Here is a 15,040-nt window from a genome sequence, read left to right as displayed (position 1 = left end):
CACCTCTGACTTTCTTCCTGTTCTCTGTGCAGGTGGTGAGTTTGGCACGGCATCTTATCTACTTTGGTTTCTACAGTTTCTTTGAGCTGCTGCGACTCACCAGAACACTGCTGGGCATCATCGACTGTGGACCCAACCCTTCCCACACCATCATGCCGATGCATGACGAAGGATCAGGTGCTTGCCAGCAAACACGCTTATATCAATCAATCAATCAATCAATCAATCAATCAATCAATCAATCAATCAATCAATCAATCAATCAATCAATATTTTTATTGGTCAAGTTTGAGCATGCTGACTCTGGTAGATCTCGGCCTCTGTTCAACATTAAGGTGGCTAACAACATTCAGGACGACATTTGCAAAAATGGACAATTATTCTCAAGCATCCCCTGATCTTGAACTCACAGGAGGGCAAGGAGAAACTCAAAACTCCTACTAGGGGAAATGAGAAACCTTGAGAAGATGGGAGGATCCCTCTTCCAGGATGACCAGGCTTCAATGGATGCAGAGAGGACACATAGTACACATAATATGGAAAATCCAAAGATATAGGTGAAATCTGTCCCATCCTTGTGTGATTTTGATCCATCCCCTGGGGGAGAGGGGAGCAGTGAGCAGCAATGGTGCCGCGCTCGGGAATCATTTGGTGAGCTAACCCCCCAATTCCAACCCTTGATGCTGAGTGCCAAGCAGGGAGGCAATGGGTCCCATTTTTATAGTCTGGTATGACCCGGCCGGGTGGAGGATGTCAGGAGCGATGGTATTGAATGCCAAGCTGAAGTCCACAAACAGGATTCTGGCGTACTTCCCTGGGGTGTCCAGGTGGTGCAGGATGTAGTGCAGTCCCATTTAGACTCTATCGTCCACCAACCTGTTTGCCCGGTAGGCAAACTACAGGGGGTCGAGCAGGGGGCCCGTGATGTCCTTTAGGTGGTTCAACACTAACCTCTCAAAGGATTTCATGACCACAGATGTCAGGGCGACAGGTCTATAATCATTCAAACCTGTCATGGCGGGCTTCTTGACCACCGGTACGATGATGGAGCTCTTGAAGCACAAGGGCACTTCACACAGCTCCAGGGAACGGTTGAAGATCCGTGCAAAGGTGGGTGCCATTTGTTCAGCACAGACTTTCAGGCAGGAGGGGAACATGCCGTCTGGGCCCGGTGCCTTCCTGACCTTTTGTCTCCGGAACATCTGACACACCTCCTGGCAGATCAGAAGTGTGGGCGTGGCTTCTGTAAGAGAGAGAGAGTAGATGATAACGACGATGGAGGTGTCAACAGTGGGGTTGTGGGGGGAGGTGTGTATGTTGATTGTGATGCAGGAGGTCCTGTTGTGTGGGTGGACCGTTCAAACCTACAGTAAAACCTGTTTAGCTGGTTTGCAAGCCTTGGGTTCTCCACAGGACGTCAGTTGGTTTCTTGAAGCCCGTGATGCTCTGCAGACCTTTCCACACTGTTGAGGGATCAGGATTGGCAGAGAGGTGTCTCTCTAGGCTTTCCCCATAACACCTCTTGGCATTCCTGATCTCTCGGTGCAGTGTGTTCCTGGTCTGCCTGAACAGGTCCCGGTCCTCACTCCTGTAGGCCGCCTCCTTGACTTTGCGCAGCTTCTTGAGGTTCGGTGTAAACCAAGGTTTACACCGAGAGTCCTAAAGCTGCACGGGGCACAGAGCGGTATGCGTCCTTTATCACGGTGTAGCAGTGGTCCAGTGTCTGTGTCCCTCAGGTGGGACACGTTATGTGCTGTCTTTATTTGGGGAGCTCGTGTGCGAGGTTCGCTATGTTAAAATCACCCAAAAGAATGATCAGTGAGTTTGGCAGTTTTTTCTCCCTGTCTGTTACCTGATCAGCCAGCAGCTGCGTAGCTTCGATCGCACGTGCGTGTGGTGGAATCTAAACAGCCGCCATTATGATCGAGGAGAACTCATCTGATGAATAAAACAGCCGACGGTCTTATATCAGTCTTGTCTCTTCCTGTCTAATAGTAGCCTCCACTGTAAAATAAAAAACTAAAAAAAACAGGACACTACAATTTCACTGCTATCAAATATACAATAAATTCTCAACAAAAACTATAACAAATTTAATTGCACCTCAATGTTGAATCTGGTTTTATTACTTTAGCTAAAGCTGAATGCTATCTTGGTTGACAGTTCAACAGTGCTAAACAAGGCGACGTACTCACCGTTATTCAACCATTTTTGCTCGGTCCCAGTGTTGTTAGTAAGGAAAATATGCCAATTAAATCCCTAGTAATCCTCTGCTTCACTAATGCGTTTGTAAAAATGTATAGTAGCATATACTGTATATGTATTAAAATATGTCTTTAATCGTATCTTGAATGTTTCTACTAATGTATCTGCTCATATCTGAGGTAAAATAATCCAGAGCGCTGGAGCCTAAATGCTCTTGAACCTAAGGACTTCTTTTTGGCTCTTGGGGTCACTAAGAGCCCAGCAATTTGTGAACGAAGGTTTCAGGATGAATCGTTTGGTACCACCAGATTGATGAGATAAGAAGGTGCTATGCCATGTAATATTTTATAGGTGAGTAACATCTCAAGTGAACCGGGAGCCATTGCACATTGGCTAGTATCGGTGTAATATAATCGAACTTTCTTGTCCTTGCGAGCAGTCTCGCTACAGCGTTTTGTAATAACTAGAAACTTTTGATACTAGACATAGGAAGACCAGAAAATAAAACATTACAATAATAGAGGCACGGCGTAACAAACACACCTATAATGAGTTCTGCATCATGTGTTGGAATAATGAGATGGATCTTATCGATGTTGCAGAGGTGAAAAAATGCAAATCTAGGAATGTTTTTTATGTTTTTGAAAGAAAAGAGTTAAAAGTGTAACACTGAAATGTAACACTGAGATTCATTACAGAATCACTTTAGGTAATAGTTCATTTATCACAATTTATAGTGGTGTTCTTAAATACCAGGTGCTGATGATGAGCAGGGCCAATTAACATCTCGATTTAATCTGGGTTAAGAAATAAGAAATTGACAGACATCCATTGTTTAATTGCAGCAAGACATGCCTCAAGATTGCACAAATCCTGCAGATTTGTCATTTCCAATGGCATATATAATTTGGTATTGAAAACTAATGTTATGCAGTAGTATGCAAAAGTTCGGGCACCCCTGATCATTTTCATGATTTTCCTTTATAAATGGGTTGTTCAGATCAGCAATTTCAGTTAAATATATCATATAGCAGATAAACACAGTGCTATTTGAGAAGTGAAATGAAGTTTATAGGATTTACAGAAAGTGTGTAATAATTAGTTGAACAAAAGTAGGCAGGTGCATAAATTTGGGCACCCCAACAGAAAAATCCTCCTTTTGCAGAAATAACAGCCTCTAAACGCTTTCTATAGCTTCCAATGAGAATCTGGATTCTGGTTGAAGGTATTTTGACCATTCTTTACAAAACATCTCCAGTTACGGGTATTTAAGGTGGACAGTTGCAAGTTGTTCTCCTCTTTGCATCTTCTTTGAAGAGTGGCCACTTGGGAGCCTCAAAACAACTGACAAATGACCTGAAAACAAAGATTGTTCAACATCATAGTTTAGGGGAAGGAAACAAAAAGCTAGCACAGAGTGGCAGGCCAAGAAAAATCTCAGATAAGCAGAGGCAAAGGATGGTGAGAACAGTCAAAGTCAACCCACAGAGCAGCTCCAAAAACCTACAACAGATCTTGATCTTTGATCTTCATGCAGATGGTGACACTTTTTAGACTATTCGGTGCACTTTGTACAAGGAGATGCTGTATGGGAGAATAATGTGGCAGAAGCCTTTTCTGCACACATGCCACAAACAGCGTCGCTTGAGGTATGCTAAAGCACATTTGGACAAGCCAGCTTCTTTTTGGAGTAAGGTGCTGATGACTGATGAAACTTTTTTTTTTTTTTTTGATATGGCGCCGCTGTGAGTGGCAGCCTCCCAGCAGTGTTCTCTCTTTTCCTCTTTGTTTCCTTCTTTTCTCCTTTTTCTTTCTTTCTATTTACCCATTCGGCGATGCTGGTGCCTTCTACCGCACCTCGGCATGTGCAAATCGCTTCGGATTGGATATTTTTTTCCTCTCGGTCGGGACCGGCGTGACTCTACGACGGCTTCCTGCTCATCCGGCCGGTGCTGACCGGTTCCCTTGCCTTGGCCTCGCAGCTGCGACCCCTGTGGGGAGTCCGCTCCCTCGTGCTCATTGGAACCAACGACCTTCGCCGTGCCAGCCCCATGGTGACCATCTGCACATGCCCTGACCGGGTGCCCAGGACGCTGCTCACACGTTTGCCTGTTTTGTGACGTTTTCACCAATTCACGACCACGGTCCATTGGGCGCCGTTGAACTTGACTGCCCTTACACCTGTTTATGGACCCCGTGGAGGCTATTTTGTGTGTTTTGGGGTGTTCTTTGGTATTTGAGGGGGGCTGGTTGGTCGCTGTTACTTTTTTCCTTTGTCTTGTTGCTTTGCATTGATGGCTTTTAACTTTCGCACTCACTGACTTTCTTTGTGGCGCCGTTGTACGGCAGCCTTATAAGAGCCTATTGAGTTGCGCTTTGCTTGTGTGTCTTTTATATACCTGCTCTGTGGTATGAATACTGCTGGGGCCTGAATTTTCCCACCCCCGGGATCAATAAATGTTCAATCAATCAATCAATCAATCAATCAATCAATCAATCAATCAATCAATCAATCAATCAATCAATCAAAATGTAGTTATTTGGACATAACAAGGGATGGTATGCATGGAGGAAGAAAAACACAGCATTCCATGACAAACACTTGCTACCCACAGTCAAATTTGGTGGTGGTTCCATCATGCTGTGGTGCTGTGTGGCCAGTGCAGGTACAGGCAATCATGTTAAAGTTGAAGGTCGCATGGATTCAAGTCAGTATCAGGAGATTCTTGCAAACAATGTTCAAGAATCAGTGACAAAGTTGAAGATCCGTAGGGCCTGGATACCTCAACAAGACAACGACCCTAAACACTGCTCAAATTCTATTAAGGCATTCATCCAGAGAAGCAAGTACAATGTTCTGGAATGGCCATCTCAGTCCCCAGACCTGAATATTATTGAAAATCTGTGGTGTGATTTAAAGTGGGCTGTCAATGCTTGGAAATCATCAAACCTGACTGAACTGGAGATATTTTGTCAAGAAGAATGGTCCAAAATACCTTCAACCAGAATCCGGACTCTCATTGGAAGCTATAGGAAGTGTTTCGAGGCTGTTATTTCTGCAGAAGGAGGATCTACTAAATATTGATGTCATTTGTCTGTTGGGGTGCCCAAATGTATGCACCTGTATACTTTTGTTTAGGTAATGATTGCATACTTTCAGTAAATCATATAAACTTCATTTCACTTCTCAAATATCACTGTTTTTGTCTGCTATGTGATATATTTAACTGCAATTGCTTATCCGAACAACCAATGATTTATAAAGGAAAATCTTGAAAATGATCAGGGATGCCCAAACTTTTGCATACGACTGTATTTACGTCAAAGCTGTAGCCTAAACAGCACCGTGGTTTTATCTGGGTTAAGAATGTACAAGTACTGATCTTGGCGGGACACCACATGTAACATTATTAAGCTCAGAAATTGTGTTGCCATGGACTACACGGTGGGTCCTCTCTGAGATGTAAGGACTAAACCAGCAGAGTGCTGACCCCAATATTCCAACGCACATTTCAAGGCAATCTAATAGTGTGTTGTGATCGACCATGTCAAAGGCAGCATTCAAATTGAGTAATCATAGTACTGATGAGGTGTGGAGTCCATAGCTCAGAGAAAGTAAGACACTTTAGCCAGCAATTATGCAATCACGAAGAAAGAATGTGAAAAAAGCAAGTATGATGGCAAAAAACAATGTATTTTCAAGTATCTTTACAATTTTAACTGATAGTTTTCCCCACTCTACCTTTGATGCAAGAACCACACGTGAGACAGTTTAGCCATTTTACGTTTGCAAGCGGAGAAAGCCATCATCACCCTTGTGTCTCACAAGAGCGTCTGAAAGCAGTCTGACTTTTGCCTCTTGCAAGAGACTATTTATTGAAAGAAAGCAGGGTGGGGGTGAGGGTGAACAGGTTTCGAGAGTTACCTTTGCAAACTGGTTAATCAGTACAGAGGGTCTTATCGCTTTGTTTCACAAAGTTGTGTAAACAGATACTAGTGGAGTAATTTTAGATAACTAAGCAAGAATGTTTCCACATCATTTGGAAACTTTTAACAACTGAAGGGAATGTGTAAAGATTCCACGAGTCAAGGGAAGGTGAACGTTTTAACAGATTCTCGTCAATTGTGTATGATGATGTCAGTGTCCACTCCTTATATTAATCCTAATGCCCTACGTATTTATTGATGCTTTTATTGCGAAGCAATGCGGGAAGTTACACTTGCTGTCACTTTTTCCACATTTAAGGAAAAAATGTGAAACGCTCCATCCATGGCATGGGACAGATGATGACAACCATGGTCCTCAATAGGAAGCAGTCCTTATTTGGTGGGACAGTGGGCCGTGGAGTGGGGCTTGCGCTTGATGGACAGCGAGTGACCAAAGACAGCATCGACAATATGGGCCTTACAGTAATGGACACAAAGCTGAAGATTCTGGAAATCTTGCAGGTGAGTGAGACTATGATTGGAGCCTGTTGAGTCCACCTACTCGAACAGCCGGCAAATGAAGCCAATGATGGGCAGCTGAGACAAGTTAAATATTTACACATAGTCGCCTCCAGCTGCATTAAAAAAGGAAACACTAGTAAAACTGAAAAAAAAAAGGTAATCTGTCACATCAATATTTAGGCTTCAATTTAAAATCTACTCAATTGATACAACCTGAAATATTTATCTTTAAGTAAAGTTATTTGTTAAGGCAAAGCAAACCCAATATCTTAGTTATCTAAAATTAAAATAAATACCGTATTTTTTTTTTTTCATAGTTTGGGTGGGGTGTCAACTTATACTCAGGAGCGACTTATATGTGAATTTTTTCACAAATTTTTACTTGATCATTAACACATTACTTACTTACTAGTATAATTGATCACGTCACGTTATTTTCACTTAAAACTGCACGAGTACGCACTATGGCTAAGGCATAATTGAAGGCTCACTGACAATGAGTTCCATTCACTGGCTTCCAGAGTGAGATTTAATGATTTGGAGTGACACAGATGGTTCGATAAACTTGTTGTTTGTATTATAGTTATTTGACATATAGTTTAGAGTAGCAACATGTATATTGTTAGACTTCAGTAGTTTTGGTTTGTCTAGCGAGGCCGTGAAGGCAGCGTGGGGGGGGACGGGAAGAGCAATCCAAGTCGCTTGCGTGTGTTGGCTCATATGTTGAGCTCTTGAGTTATGAAATAAAGAACCGGTTACCAAACCCACATCTTGCCTGGTACTTTGGTAAAGCTACAATATCAAAGTCAGAGTCTGCTTTATTGTCAATTTCTTCTCATGCCGAGACATACAAAGAGATCGAAATTACGTTTCCCACTATCCCACGGTGACAAGACATAGTACACAATATACATCCAAGTAAACAACACAAAAAGTAAAAACAAGAAGGCACAAACAATGAATAAATAAGAGCGATGAATAAATAATAATTAAACAAATAACATGATAAATAAAAGGAGCAAAGATGGAGCAAGTGTACATACAGCATACAGTCAGAATATAGTGCAAAAGTACAAGACGTTACGCAGGAGGCGGGAGAGAGTTCAGGATCCTAACAGCCTGGAGTATTAAGCTGTTGGTGAGTCTGGTGGTGTGGGAGCACAGGCTCCTGTACCTCTTCCCAGAGGGCAGAAGATCAAACAAAGAGTGAGCGGGGTGACTCACATCACACACAATCATGGTCGCCTTGCAGGTGAGATGGCGCACATGCAGCGGCCACTCTCTGTCCCGTCAGTACGATGATTTGTTTGTCTAATGAGTGTTCGTCCGACAGTCCTATGTGTTCGTCTCGTCGTGCTATATCGTGCTACAAGTACAGCAGGCAGGTTCATCGGCAGAAGTGGGTTTTGTGGCGTTCTGGACTTTGAAGCGGCGACATTAAAGGCGCTCGGACTGCTACGTCCTGTAACGTCGCTGACCTCGCCCGCTATTCCTCCCCCGGTTGGGAGCCGTCGGAAACGGTGTGCGAGGAGGCAGAAGAGGGGCAAGCGCGGAGGCGTCCGGGCCAGGCTGGCGGCCAACCCAGCGCGCCCGGCGGTGCCCTCCATTCTTCTGGCGAATGTTCGATCCCTGGACAACAAAATGGATTACGTTCGCCTGCTGAGGTCTACGAACCGGACGGTGCGTAACTGCTGTGTGCTCGTGTTTACCGAGACCTGGTTGACAACATTCCAGACTCTGCCGTGCATCTGGAGCGGCTAGCGTGCTATCGGGCGGACCGTGCCATTGTACGAGGGGGAAAGTCGCGAGGAGGTGGAATATGCGTCTACATCCGAGAAGAATGGTGCCGGGACTCTGTGGTGGTATGTAAGCACTGCTTGCCACTTGCGGAGTTTGTGATCATCAAGTGCCGTCCTTTTTACCTGCCGAGGGAATTTACCGCGATTCTGCTAGTCGCGGTATACATCCCGCCTTCCAACATCGAAGGCGACAGGATTGCGGCGCTTGGTGAACTGTACCAGGCTGTCAGTGAACAGCAGACAGCGCACCCTGACGGTTTCACCATCTTCGCTGGAGACTTTAATCATGCCAACCTGAAGTCTGTTTTCCCGAGGCTTCACCAGCATGTTACTTTTCCGACACGTGGAGACAGCTTCCTGGACCTAGTCCTAGCGCATAAGGGAGCTTTCAAAGCCACCCCCCTCCCCCATCTTGGGTTTTCTGACCATCTCACCGTTTTGCTTTTGCCCGCATACAGACAATTGGTAAAGGCATCCAGGCCGGTTCGGAGGCGGGTTCGGGTGTGGCCTGAGGGTGCCTCCGATGCACTTCGTGACTGCTTCGACACCACTGACTGGGACTTGTTTAAGCAGGCAGCCACCTACAACGATCGGACGGACATAGAGGAGTATACTGACTCTGTTTCCTCTTACATCACGAAGTGCATCGATGATGTGACTTGCTCAAAATCCGTTGTCACTCGCGCGAACTGGAAGCCGTGGCTGACAGGGGCTGTCCTCAGACTGCTGAGGGCCAGGGACAAGGCTTTCAGAGCGGGGGATGAGCCTGGTTTGAGGACAGCGAGGGCCGACCTGTCCCGAGGCATCAAAGAAGCAAAAAAGGCGTTTTCGTGCAAGGTGTCCACCCACTTCAAGGACAGCAAGGACGCACGTAGCCTTTGGCAGGGCATTCAGACCATCACGGACTACAAGCCCACGCCGAGGAGCTGTGAGGGCGACGTCCGTCTGCTGAACGATCTAAACTGCTTCTTTGCTCGCTTCGATGCCCAGAACAGCACTTGCCCGCTGAAGACCACTCCCCCCCCCACACGAGCAGCCCCTGCGCCTCTCTGCCGACAGAGTGAGGAGGGCGCTTGCCGCTATTGACACCCGTAAGGCGGCGGGCCCTGACAACATCCCGGGTCGAGCGCTGAAGGACTGCGCTGGGCAGCTGTCGGGTATCTTCACGGACATCTTTAACGTTTCCCTGCAGCAGGCCATCGTCCCCTCGTGTTTCAAGGCTGCTACCATCGTTCATGTGCCGAAGAAACCTGCACCGTCCTGCTTCAATGACTACCGCCCCGTGGCACTGACGCCCATCATCATGAAGTGCTTTGAGCGGCTTGTCATGGAGCACATTAAATCCGTTCTCCCCCCCACCATTGACCCTTTCCAGTGTGCGTACCGTGCCAAACGGTCCTCTGAGGATGCCATCTGCTCTGCCCTCCACTCGGCCCTCACCCACCTGGAGAGAAAGGACTCATATGTGAGGTTGCTGTTTGTGGACTTCAGCTCTGCCTTCAACACCATTGTGCCGCAGCGACTCATCTGCAAACTCGACGAGCTGGGCCTCAGTATCTCCCTCTGCAACTGGCTACTGGACTTCCTCTGTCAGAGGCCTCAGGTGGTGCGTGTTGGCGACAAAATCTCCGCCAGCATCACGCTGAGCACGGGGGCCCCCCAGGGCTGAGTGCTCAGTCCATTGCTCTTCACCCTGCTGACGCATGACTGCACTGCGACCTACAGCGACAACCGCATAGTGAAGTTTGCTGACGACACGACTCTGGTGGGTCTCATCACGAAGGGCGACGAGAGTCGGTACAGGTCGGAAGTTGACCTTCTGACCACGTGGTGCAGGGACAACAACCTCCTGCTGAACGTAAACAAGACCAAGGAAATCGTTGTTGACTTCCGGAAGGGTCACACAAAATACCTGCCGCTGATCATCGACGGTGCTGTGGTGGAGAGGGTGAGCTGCACCAAGTTCCTGGGGGTGCACATCAGTGAGGACCTCTCCTGGTCCGCAAACACCGCGTCACTGGCAAAGAAAGCTCAGCGCCGCCTGAGCTTCCGCAGGCCATGTGCTCCTCAGGCAGTCCTGTCTACATTCTACCGTGGCACCATTGAGAGCGTCCTCACCAGTTGCATCGCTGTCTGGGGTGGTAACTGCACTGAACAGAACTTGAAGGCCCTGCAGCGCATAGTGAATACGGCTGGTAAGATTATTGGTGCTTCGCTCCCCTCCCTGAAGTACATTTACACCTCCCATCTCGCCCGCAAGGCAACCTCGATTGCGAGTGATGTGAGTCACCCGGCTCACTCTTTGTTTGTCCTTCTGCCCTCTGGGAAGAGGTACAGGAGCCTGCGCTCCCGCACCACCAGACTCGCCAACAGCTTCTTTCTCCAGGCTGTTAGGACCCTGAACTCGCTACCCCCTTCTGTGTAGCGTGCGGCACTGTTGCGCTATTTTTCTAGAATGTCTGCTGTACGCTCACTTGCTCCTTTTTGCTCCTCTTATTTATTTGTTGTGTTATTTATTAATTATTTATTCAGCACGCTGTTGTTTACTTGTTTTACTTGATTGTCTATTGTGGGCCATGTCTTGTCACCGTGGGATAGGGGGGAACGGAAATTCGGTTTCTTTGTGTGTCTTTGGCATGTGGAGGAATTGACAATAAAGCTGACTTTGAGTTTGACTTTTGAAATGTCCTACAGGTAGGGGAGTGAAGCACCAATAATCTTACCAGCTGTGGTCACTATGCGCTGCAGGGCCTTTATGTTGTATTCAGTGCAGCTACCACCCCACACAGCGATACAACTGGAGACTACGCTCTCAATGGTGCCACGGTAGAATGAGGTCATGATGGCCGGAGGAGCACTGGCTCGCCTGAGTTTCCGCAGGAAGTACAGGCGGCGCTGAGCTTTCTTTGCCAGTGATGCAGTGTTGGTGGTCCAGGAGAGGTCCTCACTGATGTGCACCCCCAGGAATCTGGTGCTGCTCACTCTCTCCACCACAGCACCGTCGATGGTCAGTGGCAGGTGTTGGGTGCGACCCTTCCGGAAGTCAACAACAATCTCCTTGGTCTTGTTGACGTTCAGCAGGAGGTTGTTGTCCCTGCACCACGTGGCCAGAAGGTCGACCTCCGACCTGTATTGAGTCTCGTCGCCCTCTGTGATGAGACCCACCAGAGTTGTGTCGTCTGCATATTTCAGCACGCGGTTGCTGCTGTAAGTCGCAGTGCAGTCATGAGTCAGCAGGGTGAAGAGCAGCGGACTGAGCACGTGCTCAGCGTGATGCTGGCGGAGATATTGTCTCACACGTACTACCTGAGGCCTCCGACAGAGGAAGTCCAGTAGCCAGTTGCAGAGGAAGGTATTGAGGCCCAGTTTGTCGAGTTTGCAGATGAGTCGCTGTGGTACAATGGTGTTGAATGCAGAACTGAAGTCCACAAACAGCAATCTCACATACGAGTCCCTGCTCTCCAGGTGGGTGAGGGTTGAGTGGAGGGCAGAGCAGATGGTATCCTCAGAGGACCATTTGGCTTGGTACGCAAACTGGAAGGGGTCTATGGTGGGAGGGGTCTATGGACCTGATGTGCTCCATGACAAGCCGCTCAAATCACTTCATGATGATGGATGTCAGTGCCACGGGGCGGTAGTCATTGAAGCGGGATAGAGCAGGTTTCTTCGGCACAGGTATAATGGTGGCAGCCTTGAAACATGATGGGACGATGGCCTGCTGCAGGGAAATGTTAAAGATGTCCGTGAAGACACCCATCAGCTCCCCAGCGCAGTCCTTCAGCGCTCGACCAGGGATGAGAGCAGGTTTACCCTGAGCACCTGTGATAGACGTGAAAAGGTCTGGAGAAGCCAAGGAGAGCGCTATGCTGCCTGCAACATCATTCAGCATGACCGGTTTGGTGGTGGGTCAGTGTTGGTCTGGGGAGGCATTTCCATGGAGGGACGAACAGACCTCTACAGGCTAGAGTACGGCAGTCTGACTGCCATTAGGTAACGGGATGAAATCCTTGCACCCATGGTCAGACCCTACGCTGGTGCAGTAGGTCCTGGGTTCCTCCTGATCCACAACAATGCCCAGCCTGTTGTGGCAAGAGTATGCAGACAGTATCTGGAGGATGAAGGAATTTACATAATTGAATGGCCCTCACGATCACCTGATCTAAACCCGATAGAACACTTCTCGGACATAATATTTCGGTCCATCAAACGGCGCCAGGTTGCTCCTCAGACTTTACAGGAGCTCACTGATCCCCTTAGACAGATCTGGGAGGACAACTCACAAGACACCATCCGTCGTCTCATTAGGAGCATGCTGCGACGTTGTCAAGCATGCTTACAAGCTCGTGGGGGCCACACAAGATATTGAAAAGAATTTTGTGTTGCAGAAATTGAATTTAGGCAAAAAGGATGAGCCTGCCATATGATTTTTTTCACTTTCATTTTTGGGGTGTCTGTATACTGAGCCCTCTGTAGGCTGAAAACTTTTATTTCCATCAAAAGATCCTTTTGTTCCTGAGACATTAAACTGTCCATATCAGTATAGATATCCCTCCCAAAAAATTTCACCATTGAAATCTGATGTGTTTTCAAAGTGTTCCTTTATTTTTTTGGAGCAGTGTAGTTATATACTAGATCTGTGGAATAATTGGGGCCGCAACTGATGACGAGTCTGACGTCAGCGGCGCACGTAGGTCCGGAATCAACAGCTGTTTTTTTTTGGGGGGGGCGGGGGGGTTGACACAGAGAATGAATATTCTGATGTATTTAATAATTTGGAGTGACACGGATGGTTCGTTAAAATTCTTGTTTATATTACATTTATTTGATATATCTAGTCTGACATCAGCAGCGCACAAAGTTCCGGCGTCAACAGCTGTGTTTTTCTTTTGTTTTGACACAGAGGATAAATATTCCGATGGATTTAATGATTTAGAGTGTCACGGATGGTTTGTTAAAATTGTTCTTTATAAAATATTTATTTGATATATCTAGTCTGACTTCAGCGGCACACGTAGTCCTTCCAGCGTCAACAGCTGTTTGTTTATATATATATATATATATATATATATATATATATATATATTTGTTTATATTATTGTTACCGTATTTGCCGGTGTATTGGTCGACCTTTTTCGATCCAAAATCGACCGAAAAAAATCGACCTCGACTTATACACCGAGTCATAAAATTTAACTTCGTATTCATCGCTTCAAATGTGATGGTAACCAAGGCCGTTTCTCATGCATCTCATTGTGCGTTGCACTTAGAAAATTTGAACCGGGCGGCGTGCGCGAGTGCGCGGCCCGCTGGAAGTCGAATGAGGCGCCGCGACCACCTCCGCGGTGCTTATAAACAGCCGATCCGCTCGGCGGGGGCTATTTTCGGCCACTTGGCTCGTGCGCACGGCCTCCCGGATGTGCCGGGCGGGTGCGCGAGCTCGCCGGCCGCTGGAAGTCGAATGAAGCGCCGCGACCACCTCCGCGGTGCTTATAAACAGCCGATCCGCTCGGCGGGGGCTATTTTCGGCCACTTGGCTCGTGCGCACGGCCTCCCGGATGTGCCGGGCGGGTGCGCGAGCTCGCCGGCCGCTGGAAGTCGAATGAGGCGCCGCGACCACCTCCGCGGTGCTTATAAACAGCCGATCCGCTCGGCGGGGGCTATTTTCGGCCACTTGGCTCGTGCGCACGGCCTCCCGGATGTGCCGGGCGGGTGCGCGAGCTCGCCGGCCGCTGGAAGTCGAATGAGGCGCCGCGACCACCTCCGCGGTGCTTATAAACAGCCGATCCGCTCGGCGGGGGCTATTTTCGGCCACTTGGCGCGTGCGCACGGCCTCCCGGATGTGCCGGGCGGGTGCGTGAGCTCGCCGGCCGCTGGAAGTCCAATGAGGCGCCGCGATCTCCTCCGCGGTGCTTATAAAGTGCCGATCCGCTCGGCTTGGAGCTATTTCCGGCCTCCCGTTGGTGCCGGGCGGCGTGCGCGAGCTCGCCGGCCGCGATCTCCTCCGCGGTGCTTATAAAGTGCCGATCCGCTCGGCTTGGAGCTATTTCCGGCCTCCCGTTGGTGCCGGGCGGCGTGCGCGAGCTCGCCGGCCGCAATCTCCTCCGCGGTGCTTATAAACAGCCGCATGCGCACGGCCTCCCGGAATTTGAACACATTTCGTCAATAAATTTCACATATTGAATTTTGAAGTTTAATATAATGCAACAATTGAGCTCGACTTATACAAAGGATATCTCATAAAATCGTAAATTTCCGTCGAATTTTAGGGGGTCCACTTATACACCGAGTCGACCTGTACACCGGCAAATACGGTATTTCATACATAGTTTATATATTGTTATATGGGCCTGTGGAAAAATTTGAACTGCAACTGACGAGGAGTCCGACTTGAGCGGCGCGCCGCACACGCAGCGTTGATTACATAAAGGAGCACGAACTCGATGAATGGATTTAATTATTTGGAGTGGCACAGATGGTTTGATAAACATGTTATTTATGTTAGTTATTTGAATAACTGTTAATGTTACATCAGGCCCGTTCTCACGTTAGCATACCATATTGTTACCCTGTTGTTGCTGGTTCATGTC

The 15,040-nt window shown here is 47.8% G+C and overlaps 1 protein-coding gene across 1 annotated transcript in view; it reads left to right on the top strand.

The window, feature by feature from the left end:
• The window catches only part of itpr3 (inositol 1,4,5-trisphosphate receptor, type 3), a 459,677-nt gene that overhangs the window by 244,320 nt on the left and 200,317 nt on the right, over window positions 1-15,040 (top strand). The window contains exons 22-23 of the mRNA XM_049754123.2: window positions 33-177; window positions 6,452-6,654. Coding sequence (XP_049610080.1) covers window positions 33-177; window positions 6,452-6,654 — 348 coding nt within the window. The remainder of the gene's footprint in view (window positions 1-32; window positions 178-6,451; window positions 6,655-15,040) is intronic.

Source organism: Syngnathus scovelli, chromosome 2, assembly GCF_024217435.2.
Source record: "Syngnathus scovelli strain Florida chromosome 2, RoL_Ssco_1.2, whole genome shotgun sequence".
Lineage (NCBI taxonomy): Eukaryota > Metazoa > Chordata > Actinopteri > Syngnathiformes > Syngnathidae > Syngnathus > Syngnathus scovelli.
This window is presented reverse-complemented; position numbering and strand designations above follow the sequence as displayed.